The sequence below is a fragment of the Chenopodium quinoa genome, unplaced genomic scaffold (genome assembly GCF_001683475.1).
Source record: "Chenopodium quinoa cultivar QQ74 unplaced genomic scaffold, ASM168347v1, whole genome shotgun sequence".
Lineage (NCBI taxonomy): Eukaryota > Viridiplantae > Streptophyta > Magnoliopsida > Caryophyllales > Amaranthaceae > Chenopodium > Chenopodium quinoa.
This window is the reverse complement of record NW_018744858.1, coordinates 2,242,491-2,255,867: the sequence shown is the minus strand read 5'-3', so window position 1 is coordinate 2,255,867 and position 13,377 is coordinate 2,242,491. Positions and strand designations below refer to the sequence as shown.

Below are 13,377 nucleotides of genomic sequence, written 5' to 3'. Positions count from 1 at the left end.
CTTAAATCACCTAATCGACATTAAATTTAACGTCACATGTTTTAACTCTACATTCACATAATTTACATGATTCTCTATGTGGAGTACTAAATTTCAAAGAGAGACATCAACTGTTATTAATTTAATGAAATTGTTTTATAAAAAGAAGCTTAAATGAAAGGAGGTAAAAGAGGGAATCTATAACTATTTAAAAGCCACAAGTTGGAAATAAGGTGACCTCCTTATGAATAGTGTACTACCTATTTTGCCCTCACTTTTATCCAATAAAAAAGTCCAATTACTTCTTTATCCTTAGCTCAGCTTTAGTATTTTGCCAACTAGCTCTCTGCTACTATTTTTTAAATACGCTTTTTCTCTCACCTCTCAATCTCTCTCCTCCACAGTCCTCATCTCTCAATCTATCTCCTCAATCTTAACTTCTCTCTCTAAATTGTGCCGAACTGATTGTTTCATCTATTTCAATTCTACTTCTCTCAATTTCCTCCTTGATCTCATCTCTTCTCTCTCCTCGCTTATCTCCATGCTTTAACAAGTATGATGAAGATGATGATGATTGATGAATTACTCTAGTTTTTTATTAGGCTAGTTTTATATAATTATATATTTTTCATCTTTTACAATGTACCTCCATTGAAATTTACTCTGAGTTCTCCATCAAAGCAGTGACAGACCTTTGTCTCCTTCATTAGACCGGATTTTAAGGTAAATTATCTTAGGTAATTTTTCCCCTTCTTCAAATAGCAGTTTAATTAGGCTAATGAGGAGCTCAATTTCTCTGCTTTTCCGATTTTCAGGGTGAAAGTGGTGGAGATCGAGAAGAATGTGGATGTTTGTGAGGAAGTTAAAGGTCAACTCGGCTGAGTTGAGGAGGAGACTAAGAGCTTCTACCCAAGTAGTTGTTCTCATAGTTGGGCTACATCTATTCTTCAATTTAGGAGTAGGTTATAGATTTTTCAATTAAAGAAAACAATTTAGAATGAAAAAAAAAAAGTTGAGATGAAACTCTAATTTTTTCTAAGGGTATCCTTTTTTTGTTAATAAAATCCCCCTTTTCACTTGGATTTATTTAGTATGCATTTTGTTGAATTTGGGTTCATAATATTGTTGGTTTTGTAATTGTTTAAAGGTGGGATGTTTTAGTTTTTGCTAGCAGTGTAAATTTTGACTGATTTAGATTTGTATGGGTGGAGGGCAAGATATGCATTAGATTAGATAAGGAAGGATAGAGAATGTTGGATATTGATTGTTGGGCGCACTCTTGCAGAGAAATGGTTATGCAATGGGGTGTGAATTATGTGGGTGACGTAGGAAGGTAATTTCTTACCATTTCTATTTTGTGTGTTTGATATATTTGAATGTGAAGATTGTGAACGGTTTTCTTAGTATAAGTTTAGTTATTATGATCTTTATTTAAGCTTGTGTTTGGGTCCAATTCAATCATCCAATTGGGTCATTCCGATTTCATTACAAAAGCCCAAAAGCAAGGTTCAATCCTCTAAAGCATGCCAAGTAAGTCAAGCCCAGCCAGCATGGCAAGCCCATCTGATTTGGGGCCCAGTTCATCCATTGAGCAAAGGCATAAAAGCCTTCAACTGTTCTTCTTGTCATTCATTCACGTTAAGCCTCAAGTAATTAATTTCTCTTGCATAGCTTTCTCTCTCAATACACTGAACTGACTTTAGTATCAGAGGGGTCTTCCTCAGCACAACCCCCAAGGCTAGTTTACGTGTGTTTGTTGTGCAGGAAATCCTTGGCCCAGTCTCCACTTGGACCGAGATAAGTTTTCTCCCACCGTAAAGGGCCTGCCGAAGGTCTTATTTTTTTCATACCGAAACAATTTGGCGTCGTCTGTGGGGAAGATACATCAAAACAAGCCAAAAAAATCAACCAATCTTAGAAAGAAAATGACTAAGAGTGGTAAAAGTGCCAAGAGTACTAAGAAGAACGATCCTTCCTCTTCGAGGAGAGATCTAATTACGGTGAGAATGAATCCACCGATTCCACCATCACCGGAACCTTCTTCTTCTTCTTCTTCTTCTTCTTCTTCTTCTTCTTCAAAAGCTCCCTCTTCCCGAAAAGGGTAGCATCGGAGAAGTCACCATCCCATCATACTCGCCAGTCGATAAGTTCATCTCGGCCAAATCAATTAAATGCAAAGAGTCCTCCTCCACGAAGCTTACGTTCTCAGTCTCAACTGAGAACAACTCCCCAAACGGGGCCCTCTACAGAGAAAGTGGCGAGAGCCATCGCGGTCTTCATGGATTTCATGAAGGCCCAAGCAGGCAACTTTCCACCACCCCGTGATCACTCACCTCTTCCGTTAAGAAACCTTAGAAGGAGGATTGGCCAAGAGGATAGTGGACGGGCTCCTTCCTTCAAGGAGCTCAGGAACAAGTATGAGGAGGACACTTGGAGGACCCTGAGCGAGAAAGGAAAAGGAATCCCCAGTTCTTTGACAATTCCAAAACTCGGGACTCCAAAGAGCTACAAACGCAGCAATTCCACCTCCGTGTGGCAAGAGCCTGCTCGCCTAGACGTTCACGAACGTCTAGGATCAAGGGAGATGAGCGTCCATAGTCGCCTCACCTACCCAGAGGGGACCGAGCCATACCCCGAATTGTCTCAGCCGAGGACGAAAACCACTTCAACCTCTCTAAAAGGGAGGAGCGAGGTCCTAACGGCTAGACGTAAGGGGAAGGCCGTAATGGTTCCTACCAGCTCGCCCTTCCAAAGCTGGATATTGGAAGAGCATGTGCCAACGGTGAAAATCCCAGCGCACATGTACCTTAATCCCAAGTCTGAGGCTACTTGGTGTAAGTACTTCCTAACTACTCTCAAAGGTATTTCACAAGCGTGGATCACCAAGGGGGTGAAAGAAGGCTGAATAACCGGTTGGAAAGATCTTTCCAACAAATTCAAGAGCAAGTTTTCTACGGCAAACTGCCGAGAGAAAACAACTGCAGAATTGATGGGTCTGCAGCAAGGGGAGGACAAAAGCCTCCGAGACTATCTGACTCGCTTTAGCAACGAGTCGTCCAGAATCACAAGTCTGGACCAAGGGCTAGCCGTTTTTGCATTAAAAAATGGCTCACAAGCTAGAAAGTTCCTGGACTTCATGGTCATGCATCCACCGCAGACCTTGGAGGAAGCTCTAGATGCCATGGATAAGTACACCCAGGTCGAAGAATGGAACAAGACCAAATCCCAGTCCCAATCCGGGGCTGGGAAAGCAAAAGGACAACAGTGCGAAGGCCAGGGCCCGAGGAAAGGGAAGGCGAAAGCCTCAGAACCGTCCTCGGCACCTGAGCTGAAGAAAGAAAAGACCCCCTATACAGGGATATATGATTCTTACACTCCTCTCACTCTTCCCCATGCTAAAATCTATAGCATAACTAAGGACGAGGGGAGGTTTAAGAAGCCAAGGCCACTCCCACTGTGGCATCAGCAAAAAGGCAAGGACCGATGGTGTGAGTGCTATGAATCTCCTAGACATCACACCGAGGACTGCCTCCAGCTGAAAGATCAGATCGAGGACATGGTCCGAAAGGGCTACTTGAAAAAATATCTCGCGGATCGCCGCGAAGAGAAAAGAGCCGAAAAAGATCATCGGCAAGATCTAGATTTCCTCCGGAAAAAGGAAAAGCCGCAAGGCAAAGAAAATCCGGATATCCTTGTCATTTCCGGAGGAACCTACTCTCGGAATGCATTAAAACGCCACTTGAGGGGCTTGACCCATCAAGTGAATCATGCAGACATCCGAGCACCCCAGTCTCCGGTGCCAAACATTCTGTTCACAGCCGAAGACTACCGAGGGTTAGTGTACCCCCATGATGACCTGTTGGTAATTGTGACGGGCATTGCAAACCACAACGTCTGGCGAACTCTCGTTGACGGTGGTAGTAGCGCGAATATCCTCTTTCGAGGAGCATTCGACCAGCTGAAGTTGGAGACCAAGCATCTAATCCCAGTACCCTTGCCGGTATCTAAATTCAATGGTTCTTCATCATATCCTGATGGGAAGATTTCTCTTCCTATCACCATCGGTAAGGGTCGAGCAACCCGGAACATCATGGCCAAGTTCTTGGTCATGGACGTTCCGTCTGTGTACAACGTGATTATGGGGAGACCCCTCATTCACAAAATTCAAGGAGTTGTCTCGACGTACCATCAAATGATGATCTATGTTTCGGACGAGGGACACTCCGAAAGAATTCAGGGCAGCCAAAAGGAGGCCCAAAGATGCAATCACCTTAAACCATCCAAAAGTCGCCGCGACGATCGGGATGATGAGGAAGAAAGAGAAATGGACTGATGCACAAAAAAGCCTAAAGGCTTAAGTGCTTCGGCCCAAGGCACCCCACCAACAGAAAAATCTTTGGGGAAAGAAAAGGTTGATTCGTCATCTGAGCCGAAAGACTCAGAATATCAGCCAAGTCTGGGAAGCCTGCTGATATTGACAGCAGGCCAGATCGTGAAGAGTCCAGTGCCAAAGCTATGGAACTGGACCATCAGACTGAGTCAATAGAGTTGAGCGAAGGGGATACTGAAGAATGTGTCAGCATCGGACTTGGACTTGATCCGAGCATCTGCGTTGAACTAATCCAACTCCTTCGGGAACACAAAGATGTGTTCGCTTTCTCGGCAGCAGACATGCCCGGGATTGACCCGAACCTCATCTCTCACAAGCTTAATGTTGACCCCACGTGTCAACCGGTTAAGCAAAAGAAGCAGAAGTACTCCGCAAATAAGAACCAAGACATCGCAGCTGAGGTCAAAAAACTTCTGGATGCGGGTTTCATTGAACCTTGTCAATATCTAGAATAGTTGGCCAATGTGGTGATGATTCAAAAGGTAAATGGCACCTGGAGAATGTGCGTAAACTTCACGGATCTAGATAGGGCCTGTCCGAAGGACTTTTATCCCTTGCCAAGGATCGATCAATTAGTCGACTCGACGAGTGGGCATGCCCTGCTTAGTTTCATGGATGTATTCTCGGGGTCTCATCAGATCTTCATGCATCCCGACGATCGAGCAAAAACGGCCTTCGTTACAAATGTCGGGGTGTATAACTATAAAATGATGCCCTTCGGATTGAAAAATGCGGGGGCAACATATCAAAGGCTGGTTGATCAGGTTTTTGCCAAGCAAAAAGACCGTAACATAGAAGTGTATGTTAACGATTCAATCGTCAAAAGAAAAAAGGACCAAGACCATGTCACGGACCTGGCCGAAACCTTTGCCACCCTTAGAAAGCATCAAATGAAGTTGAATCCGAAGAAGTGTGTCTTCAGCGTGAAGTCAGGCAAGTTCCTCGGCTTCATGGTCAGAAAAAGGGGGATTGATGCCAATCCCGCCAAAGTTCAGGCAACTCTGGATCTTCCCAAGCCGAAAACAAAGAGGACGTTCAGCATCTCACTGGCAGAATCTGTCCAGGTTCATCTCTAGAGCCTCGGACAAAGGGTTTCCCTTCTTCAAAGCACTAAAGCACTTATATGTGGCAGTTAGCCCAACCACTATAAGCACGGTGTTGCTAAGGGAAGAAGAAAAAATTTAGCAGCCAAGACTTGCTACCCGCTACTCGAAAAAGTTGCATACGTAGTAGTGGTAGCCGCTCGGAAGTTGAGGCCCTATTTCGATTGCCATAAAATAGTGGTCTTAACTGATCAACCGCAAGATAATGTTCTCGGGAAAGTAGAGAAATCTGGTAAACTAGCAAAGTGGGCATTCAAGCTCACTGAGTTCAATATCAGCTACCAGCCAAGAGCAGCCATCAAGTCTCAAGCCTTGGCGGACTTCCTGGCCGAGTGTTCTTATCAAGAGACACTTGACAAGGAAGAGAAAATGTGACCGTTTTCACGGATGGATCCTCCGTCGTGAATTGTTCGGGAACAGGGGTAGTCATAACCTCGCCTGAAGGCAGTCCTTTGAGTATGCACTGAAATTCTCATTCAAAGCTTTGAATAATGAAGCTAAATATGAAGCAGCGGTCGCTAGCGTAGAACTGTGCATAGCATTGGAAGCCGAACATGTCTGTTTAAAGACAGACTCTTAGCTCGTTGCAAATCGGATCCGAGGTGAAATGAGGCCAAAGAGCCCTCAATGATAGTTTACCTTGCAAAGATCAAAACAGTCATTGCGAAGTTGAGAACCTTTGAAGTCGAGCTGATCCCAAGGGGTTAGAACGCACAAGCCGCCGCACTCTCCAAACTTGCAAGTTCAACTCTAACCGAGCTGAACCGATCTATATACGTAGAAGTGCGCCGAGAAAGAAGTGTGGAAGAAGCACCTGAAATATGCTGCGTCACATGAGCCAAGCTAGATGGACCCCATCCTAGCTTACAAACTTCAGGGAGAGACTTCCGAAGACAGGAACTTAGCCTCTAAGATGAAGAGAATCAGCTCAAGTTCGTTATCTTCTGAGGAGAGCTTCTGAAAAAGTCCTTCTCAGCCCCACTATTGAAATGCGTGGGTCCAACAGATGCTAACTACATCCTTCGGGAGATCCATCTCGGCATCTGCAGAAACCACATTAGGGGAAGAGCCTTAGCCCATAATCCGCTAAGGGCTAGATATTATTGGCCAACCATGATCCTAGATGCTAAGGAGCTGGTTAGAAAATGTGAAAAGTGTCAAAAGTTCGCACCAGTCATCTATCAGCCATCCCAAGATCTTCAGTCAATCCTGAATCCTCTTCCATTTGCTCAATGGGGATTGAACATTTTAGGACCATTTCCCGATGCTCCATACCAAAAAAAGATGGCTGATAGTCGTCATAGACTAATTCAGCAAATGGATTGAGGCCGAAGCAACCTCGAACATTGCAGAGCATACTGTCAAGAAATTCATCTGGCAAAACATTATCACTCGCTTCTGGATTCCGAAGGTCTTTGTCTTCGATCATGGGAGGCAATTTGATAATTTGCCGCTAAAGCGGTACATTGATCTCTGCATTAAATTGGTATATTCTGCAGTATGTATCCGCAGAGTAATGGTCAAGCCGAAGCTGCGAATAAGCAGATTCTCAACGCTCTCAAGAAGAGAGTTGAAGATCAAAAGTCTAAGTGGATAGAGGAACTTCCAGGAACCCTCTGGTCACTTCGGACAACAGAAAAAGAGGCAACGGGACATTCAACTTTTGAATTGGTGTATGGATCCGAAAATGTTCTTCCAGTGGAAATTAGCTTAGAAAGCCTGCGAGTGAATTTCTTCTCAGCCAAAGAAAATGAACAACTCATGAAAGAGTCCCTTGACTTTTTAGACAAGGTAAGAGATTCGACTCGAGATAGAATGGTTGTATATAAGCAAAAAGTCAGCAAATTTTACAACCGAAGAGTCCATGCAAGACTTCTCAAAATTGGGGATCTTGTTCTTCGGAATGCTGCTGATGTGCAAAAAGGCCGCATTCATGGGAAACTCTCAGCCACTTGGGAGGGACCCTATGAAATATATGATGATTTCCAACCAGGAACATACAGACTTCGAAAGTTAGATGGAATTGAGCTAAAAAAACCACTGGAATGCCGATGTGCTTAAGAAGTATCATGTGTAAAGCCCTTCGGGGAAGAACAATCTATGTAAGTGCATCTTTCTGATTAATGAAAGGCCTTTAAGTCACCATTTATTCAAATTCAGCAAAGTTTCTATTTCTTCTGTCTTCGATATTTTTGAAAAAAATTCAAGGTTTTCCTTCGGTGCTGCCCGAAGTATTGCCTAATGAGGCATTGTACTTCAGCAAGCCGTAAAACCTGCAGAGACGAGGATAAATGATTGCACCCCCGAAGTATTGCCTAATGAAGCATTGTACTTCGGACGAATCAGTTCCTTCGGGCGAAGAGGTCATAGTCGCATTCGAAACATTGCCTAAAAAATAGGAACTGATAAACCCCCGAAGTATTGCCTAATGATGCATTGCACTTCGGATGAGTCAGTTTCGGGTAATGATTGCACCCCCGAAGTATTGCCAAATAAGGCATAATACTTCGAACAAATCATTGCCCTTGCATCGTGTCTCGGATAGTCATTCCCTCGGATAATTATAAGGATCAGGATATATTGTTCTCGAAGCCTAAGGCTTCTAAAAAACGAAATCAGATCCCTTAAAAATAAATTAGAAGAGAAAAGAAAAATGAGCAGAAACTTCAAAATCTGAATTGTTATAAGAATTCTTCCAAGGCAAAAGCCTCGGCTGTAGCAAAAAGTCGAAGCAAATACCCCAAAAACCTGAAAATGACATCTTTAGATTTTTAAGGGGGGCAAAAGGCACTCAGCTAGCCAGTTCCGAGCCGAAGCTTAGTACTTAGACAAAGCTAAGTAGAAGGAATGTAATAAAAACAGTGCACTCATTGAAAATCAAAGATGCTCGGCTGAATTGAAAATGTTGAAGCAATTACTTTAGAAGCCTGAAGGTTACAACTTTGAATTTCTGGTATAAGAAATTCTCAGCTAAAAATACTTCCAAGCTGAGGTTCAACACTTAGAAAATTTTTGAAGAAATTCAAAGAAACAACTAAGTAAAGAAAACAAGGCAATGGAAGAGAAAAGCAGAACAAAGCTTCAATAAATTAAAAGTTGAGGGTTTTAAAGTCAAGTACAACGAAATTGTAAATCGGCAGCCGCCCACAAGAGGAAGACACAGCTGCCGAACCTAGTACAAATACTTAAAGTAAGAAAAAATAAGTTTGTACAATTCATGGCAAGCTGAAGTAAAAGAAAGGAAAAAAGGCAGATGCGGCATATATAACAGTTAAGTGCATGTTGACCCGCAAGATTCAGCAGACGACTGCCCGAGTTCCTATGCTTCGGCATTGGCAAGCTCAGCACCAGCAGAAGAAGAGGCAGGCTGAGCAGTGTCTTTCTCTTTCTTTGCAGCCTCATCTTCTTCTCGGGCCTCAGCTTCGGCAAGCCGAGCAAGAATAGCAAGCTCAGCTTCATGAGAATTAAGCAGGTTCGGATGGTCAAGATCCATTGACCACTCTTCGGCCGCATCCCGATTGATGCTCGGATCAGCATGAAAAGCTAGACGCCGAGCTACTTTAAAGCCATTATCAAAACCCTCATCATACTGATCCGGGTGTAGATTCTGACTTCCAACAATTTCTGGGCAGCCTCAAGGTCAGCCTTGGCCTTAGCAGCCTCATTAGTTTGCACTTTAAGCTGGCTCTAGATCCCCTTGAGCTTAGTTTTGGCATTGGAGAGCTCTGAATCCTTGGCCTTCAATTGATCGCTCAGTCGCTGAATCTCAACTTCTAACTCAGTCTGCTTCTGCTTAGCTTCTTCCTCGGCCAAGGCAGCTTTCTCATTGAAATCTTCGGCCATCTTCTGCCGAACTTCTGCCTCTTGCTTCATCTTCTGCTTGATCCAAGCCTTGAAGCTCGAAATATTAGCAGCCCCATACTCCTGGATCAAGGCTTGGCCTTCTTCAATCCAGGGAAAAATGGACTGTTTGATTTATCGGTAAAAGTTGCTGAAACTGGCCGCCATTTCATCCATTTGAGATCGGCTCGTCGCAGATTCTTCCTCTGCCTTTTTTCTCTTCAATTCAGCAAGCCGAGCTCGATAATTTGCTTCCTCGGCCTTGCTTTTCAGCTCCTCGTCCATTCCCACTGCCATGATGTGGTTATGAATAACCTACAGTGTGCAAAAATAAGTCAGCCGAAGAAAAGGACTTAAGCAAAAAAGAGCTTAAATGAAAAGGAAGCAAAATACTTAAGCAAAAATAAAGAGTTTAAGTAAAAGCAAGCTACCTGCATTAGCAGCTTTTGATTTTCAGCAAAAGGGTCTGGTACCCTAACAAAGGGCTCGGACACCCTAGCAGCGGCCCGAAGGGACCAAACCTTCGCTTTTTCAAGTTCGAAAAGGCTAAACAGATCAGTGAAAAACTCGATAGCCGATTTTCGGTGAGAGAGCATGTTGTTCCTAACAGCATCCAAAACAGTTGATAGCGGGGCAGACTCAAACCCCACATCTTAAGACTAGAAGGTCCAAAAAGAAATTCCAGCAGAAGTCGAAGGCACTTCGAAATTCTTTGGCTCTTTAACTCTTTCCTCGGCCTCCTTAAAGTCTTCAGGCCTCCCATCCAGAATCTGAACGTCATCATCCTCCGACTGCATAATCAGTGCATCAGCCTCCTTTCGAACCTCGTCAGCAAAAGGTTTGGCAATGTGCTCAGGAGATGGAGAGGAACTTCTGATGGGGGGAGTCCTTTGCTAAACTTCTTCATCCCGGTTTTCGGGAGGAGGAGTTTTCTCTTTAGCCAACTCGACCTGGCCCTCGTCCAGCCGAGCTTTCTTTGCAGGGGGCTCAGCAGTCGGGAACCGCCCCAGATTTATTACAGCCCTTCTCCTTCTCTGTCCGGCCATTTCTTCAGCCGAAGATTCGTCCAAAGAAGATGATTCTTTATTTGGCTCTCCCTTGTCCTCTTCTTCTTCGTCAGACTGCAGCAAAAGAGATAGGGGGGCAAAGAGCAATATCAGCATCATAAAAAAAATAAGAATAATAATAAAAATAAAAATAACTCCAAGCCGAAGCTTAGTACTTAGAAATTTTTTGGAAGAATTCAAAGAAAAAGCTAAGTAGAAGGAGCAAGGCAAGGAGAAAAAAAAAAAGAAGAGAAAAGTTGAGACTCCTCGAAGTCTTCACAATTGCTCGTCCTCAGCACTGAGCACTTAAGGTTCAATAATAAAGGTTGTTTGCTCAGCGTGTTGTTCAGACCCAACAGATAAAATGGGTCCCTCTTAAAAAACAAGGATTTCTGCCTGGAATATTTGGCAGGCTTGACTATCTCGAGCGTCGAAGGGCGTAAAGAAGGGGCCCGAGCCGAGGGATCAGTTTTGGCTGGGGCATTCCTCGTCACACGCCTAGCAGCGTTGATGCTGAGTTTGTTGTAGTCAAGGTCGTAGTTCCCTTCGTGTAACACTGAAAAACCAAAGCAAAAGGTTAATCAGCATGAAAGAACACAGTCAATAAAAAATAAAAGAAAAATGAAAGAAAAACAAAGGCCTTTATCCCAAGCCGAACTCCTTACCATCATGGTACTTTCGGCTAAGGCCGACAGTAGCAAGCATCTTCTCTTTGAAGATGTAGTGATAGCAAGGAAGCCAAGTCTCCGGCACTTGGGCCATTCGGCCAGTGCCCCCCAGATTTCTCTTTTTGCCAAAGAGGGTTAGCAGCTCTTTTTCCTCGGCAAAGAACTCATCCGGCCCAATGGCGTTCATCCGAGGATCTGGCATACTCAGATACCTCGGCCCTCCATAATAATTCGTGAAAGGAATGGTGTCCTTCCAACAAGTGTATTATTCCGGTAGAGGGTTCAGAATTATTACAGAGCTAATTCTTCAGTAAGGTCAAGTTATCGGAATGCCTAGGTGGAGGCCGCTTCCGATCAGTATTATCAAGGTACAATTGATATTACAGCTTAATCTTAACTGAACCCTTCGGGTCGAACAAAGGCCTTGCGTGCATGGTGCGCTGGCTGGGTGTGCGCATGCTAGCTGGGTAGCTGTGCGAGAGGGGCCTATGCGAGAGGGGCTTGTGCGAGAGATTGTGTGCGAGAGTACTAGGCTAGCAGCATCAGCACCCAGCAGCTCGCAGCGTGCTAGGGCTGATGCGTGCTAGGCCAGTGCGTGCTAGCACTAGCACACCAAGCTGGCTGGCTGCCCAGCCTTGGTGCTAGGCGCCAGCTGGCAGCCTTGGCAGCCAAGGCAGGCTGCCAGCCCAGCTGCCCATGTGGTGGCAGTTTAGGTGAAGGGGTGGGGACCAATCTTGGGCAAGGCCTTGAGGAGCAAGGCAATGGTCCCCCCCACCCATTCATGGTCCTCACCTAACCTTCTCTCTCTACTTGACACTTGTTGCATTGTGATTAGTTTTGTTTAATAATTTATTTTAGAAATAAATTAATTAGCAAAATACATTCTCCCACATTGGTGGAGGATGAAAAATCAAGGGATCATTTCCCTATAAATACCAAGCTTGGTATTGGGATTTGAAACAACCTTGAGTGGAATTAAAAAGGCAACTCTTGAAAGGAGTAAACCTTTGATTCGTAAAACTCATAGTTATTTTGTCCGGGTCTTGACTAACCTTCAAGACTTAGGACGCTCGGGTCGGGTCGAGGGTACGATCAGTCGGAGATCTCGTCTTTTCGGGATTTTGAAGTAAGAGCTCTTTGGGAGCGAAGCACGCGTCAAAGTTATAATTCTTGTCCTTAATCTTGTTTGATTAAGTTTATTATGCTTGTTTAATTGCTTTAATTAAGGGGCGGGTCTTGGTGGGTTTCCTTCCGCGTAGTGTCGGGTCACTACGAAACCCTACAACGGTATCGGAGCCACGCTCCTTTTAATTTTTGCAATTATTGTTTAATTAAGGTGTTTTAAAGAATTTATTTTTCTGGTTCATGTTCATCTAATTAGATTAGATGCTCGTTTTAATTAATTTTTAAAACTCGATTTTATTATCGATTTGGCTGTCGAACCCAGATTTTGGCTCAAAAATAGTGATTTTTGGGTGGAATCGACATTCTGGAACTGTTTCAGCCCTTTTAGGATTGTCCAGAAGCCAAATTCAAACCAGAAACCCATTTTTTCTGGGGTTTTTCGTTTTTCAACGAAAGTTTTAATTCTTTTTAAGCCTTGATTAATGCAAGCATTACAAGGTTAGATTAAATGCACATTTGCATCACTAATCTACTGGTTTTAAAATATCCTTGAGCATAATAATGGAGTGTTTATTAGGGCTTAAGTTGATATACCAAGTAATCACATAAACTTGTTTTTCACAATTTTGCAAATAAATTGCAATAAGGTGTGAAAACTTGTTGTGATTTTGTATTTTAAGTTCCCAAGTAATGTTAAAGTTCTAATCTTTAAATGTTTAAATGATTGGAACCCCAACCCTAAATTCCATGTTGAACAAAGTTTGGATTTTTTCATGTTTTGGTTGATTAAAATCCATTATATTCAATTACTTGTGAGTAAAATTTGATTAATCTTCATATTAGAAGATGTAATCTTGGTATTTTACACAAGTATGCAAGTTGGAAAATTTTTATCATTGGATGATTAATTTATTTTTCCAACCCCCTTTTGTCAAATCCATGATTAATTTGCATATTGGCAAGATTAATTTTGGACATAGCTCATTTTATTTTAAGCATAATGTTTGACCTAATTTTGTTCAAAATTGAAATTTTGGATAAATTTGGGCTTGTGCACCAATTAAAATAAAATTGTTTAAGTTAGACTTAACACTTCTTTTATTTTATTTTTCCCTCAAAATTAATTCTAAAATTTGATTTAGAATTGATTATTGTCGCACACAAATCGGAATTAAATTCCGAGTAAAATGCACGCAAAACGATGCAAAACCGCAAGCGTCACCAAG

General features: G+C 43.1%; 1 protein-coding gene and 1 long non-coding RNA gene across 2 annotated transcripts; both read left to right on the top strand.

Annotated features, from left to right (window-relative positions):
• The first annotated feature begins 256 nt into the window (after positions 1-256).
• On the top strand, positions 257-1,385 carry LOC110704705. The gene is made up of 2 exons (XR_002507991.1): positions 257-702; positions 795-1,385. It is a non-coding gene; the product is annotated as an uncharacterized LOC110704705 (long non-coding RNA).
• Positions 1,386-3,160: 1,775 nt separating this feature from the next.
• LOC110704737 lies at positions 3,161-4,312 on the top strand. The gene has a single exon (XM_021882545.1). The coding sequence runs from the start codon at positions 3,161-3,163 to the stop codon at positions 4,310-4,312; it is 1,152 nt and encodes a 383-aa protein (XP_021738237.1).
• The last annotated feature ends 9,065 nt before the right edge of the window (positions 4,313-13,377 follow it).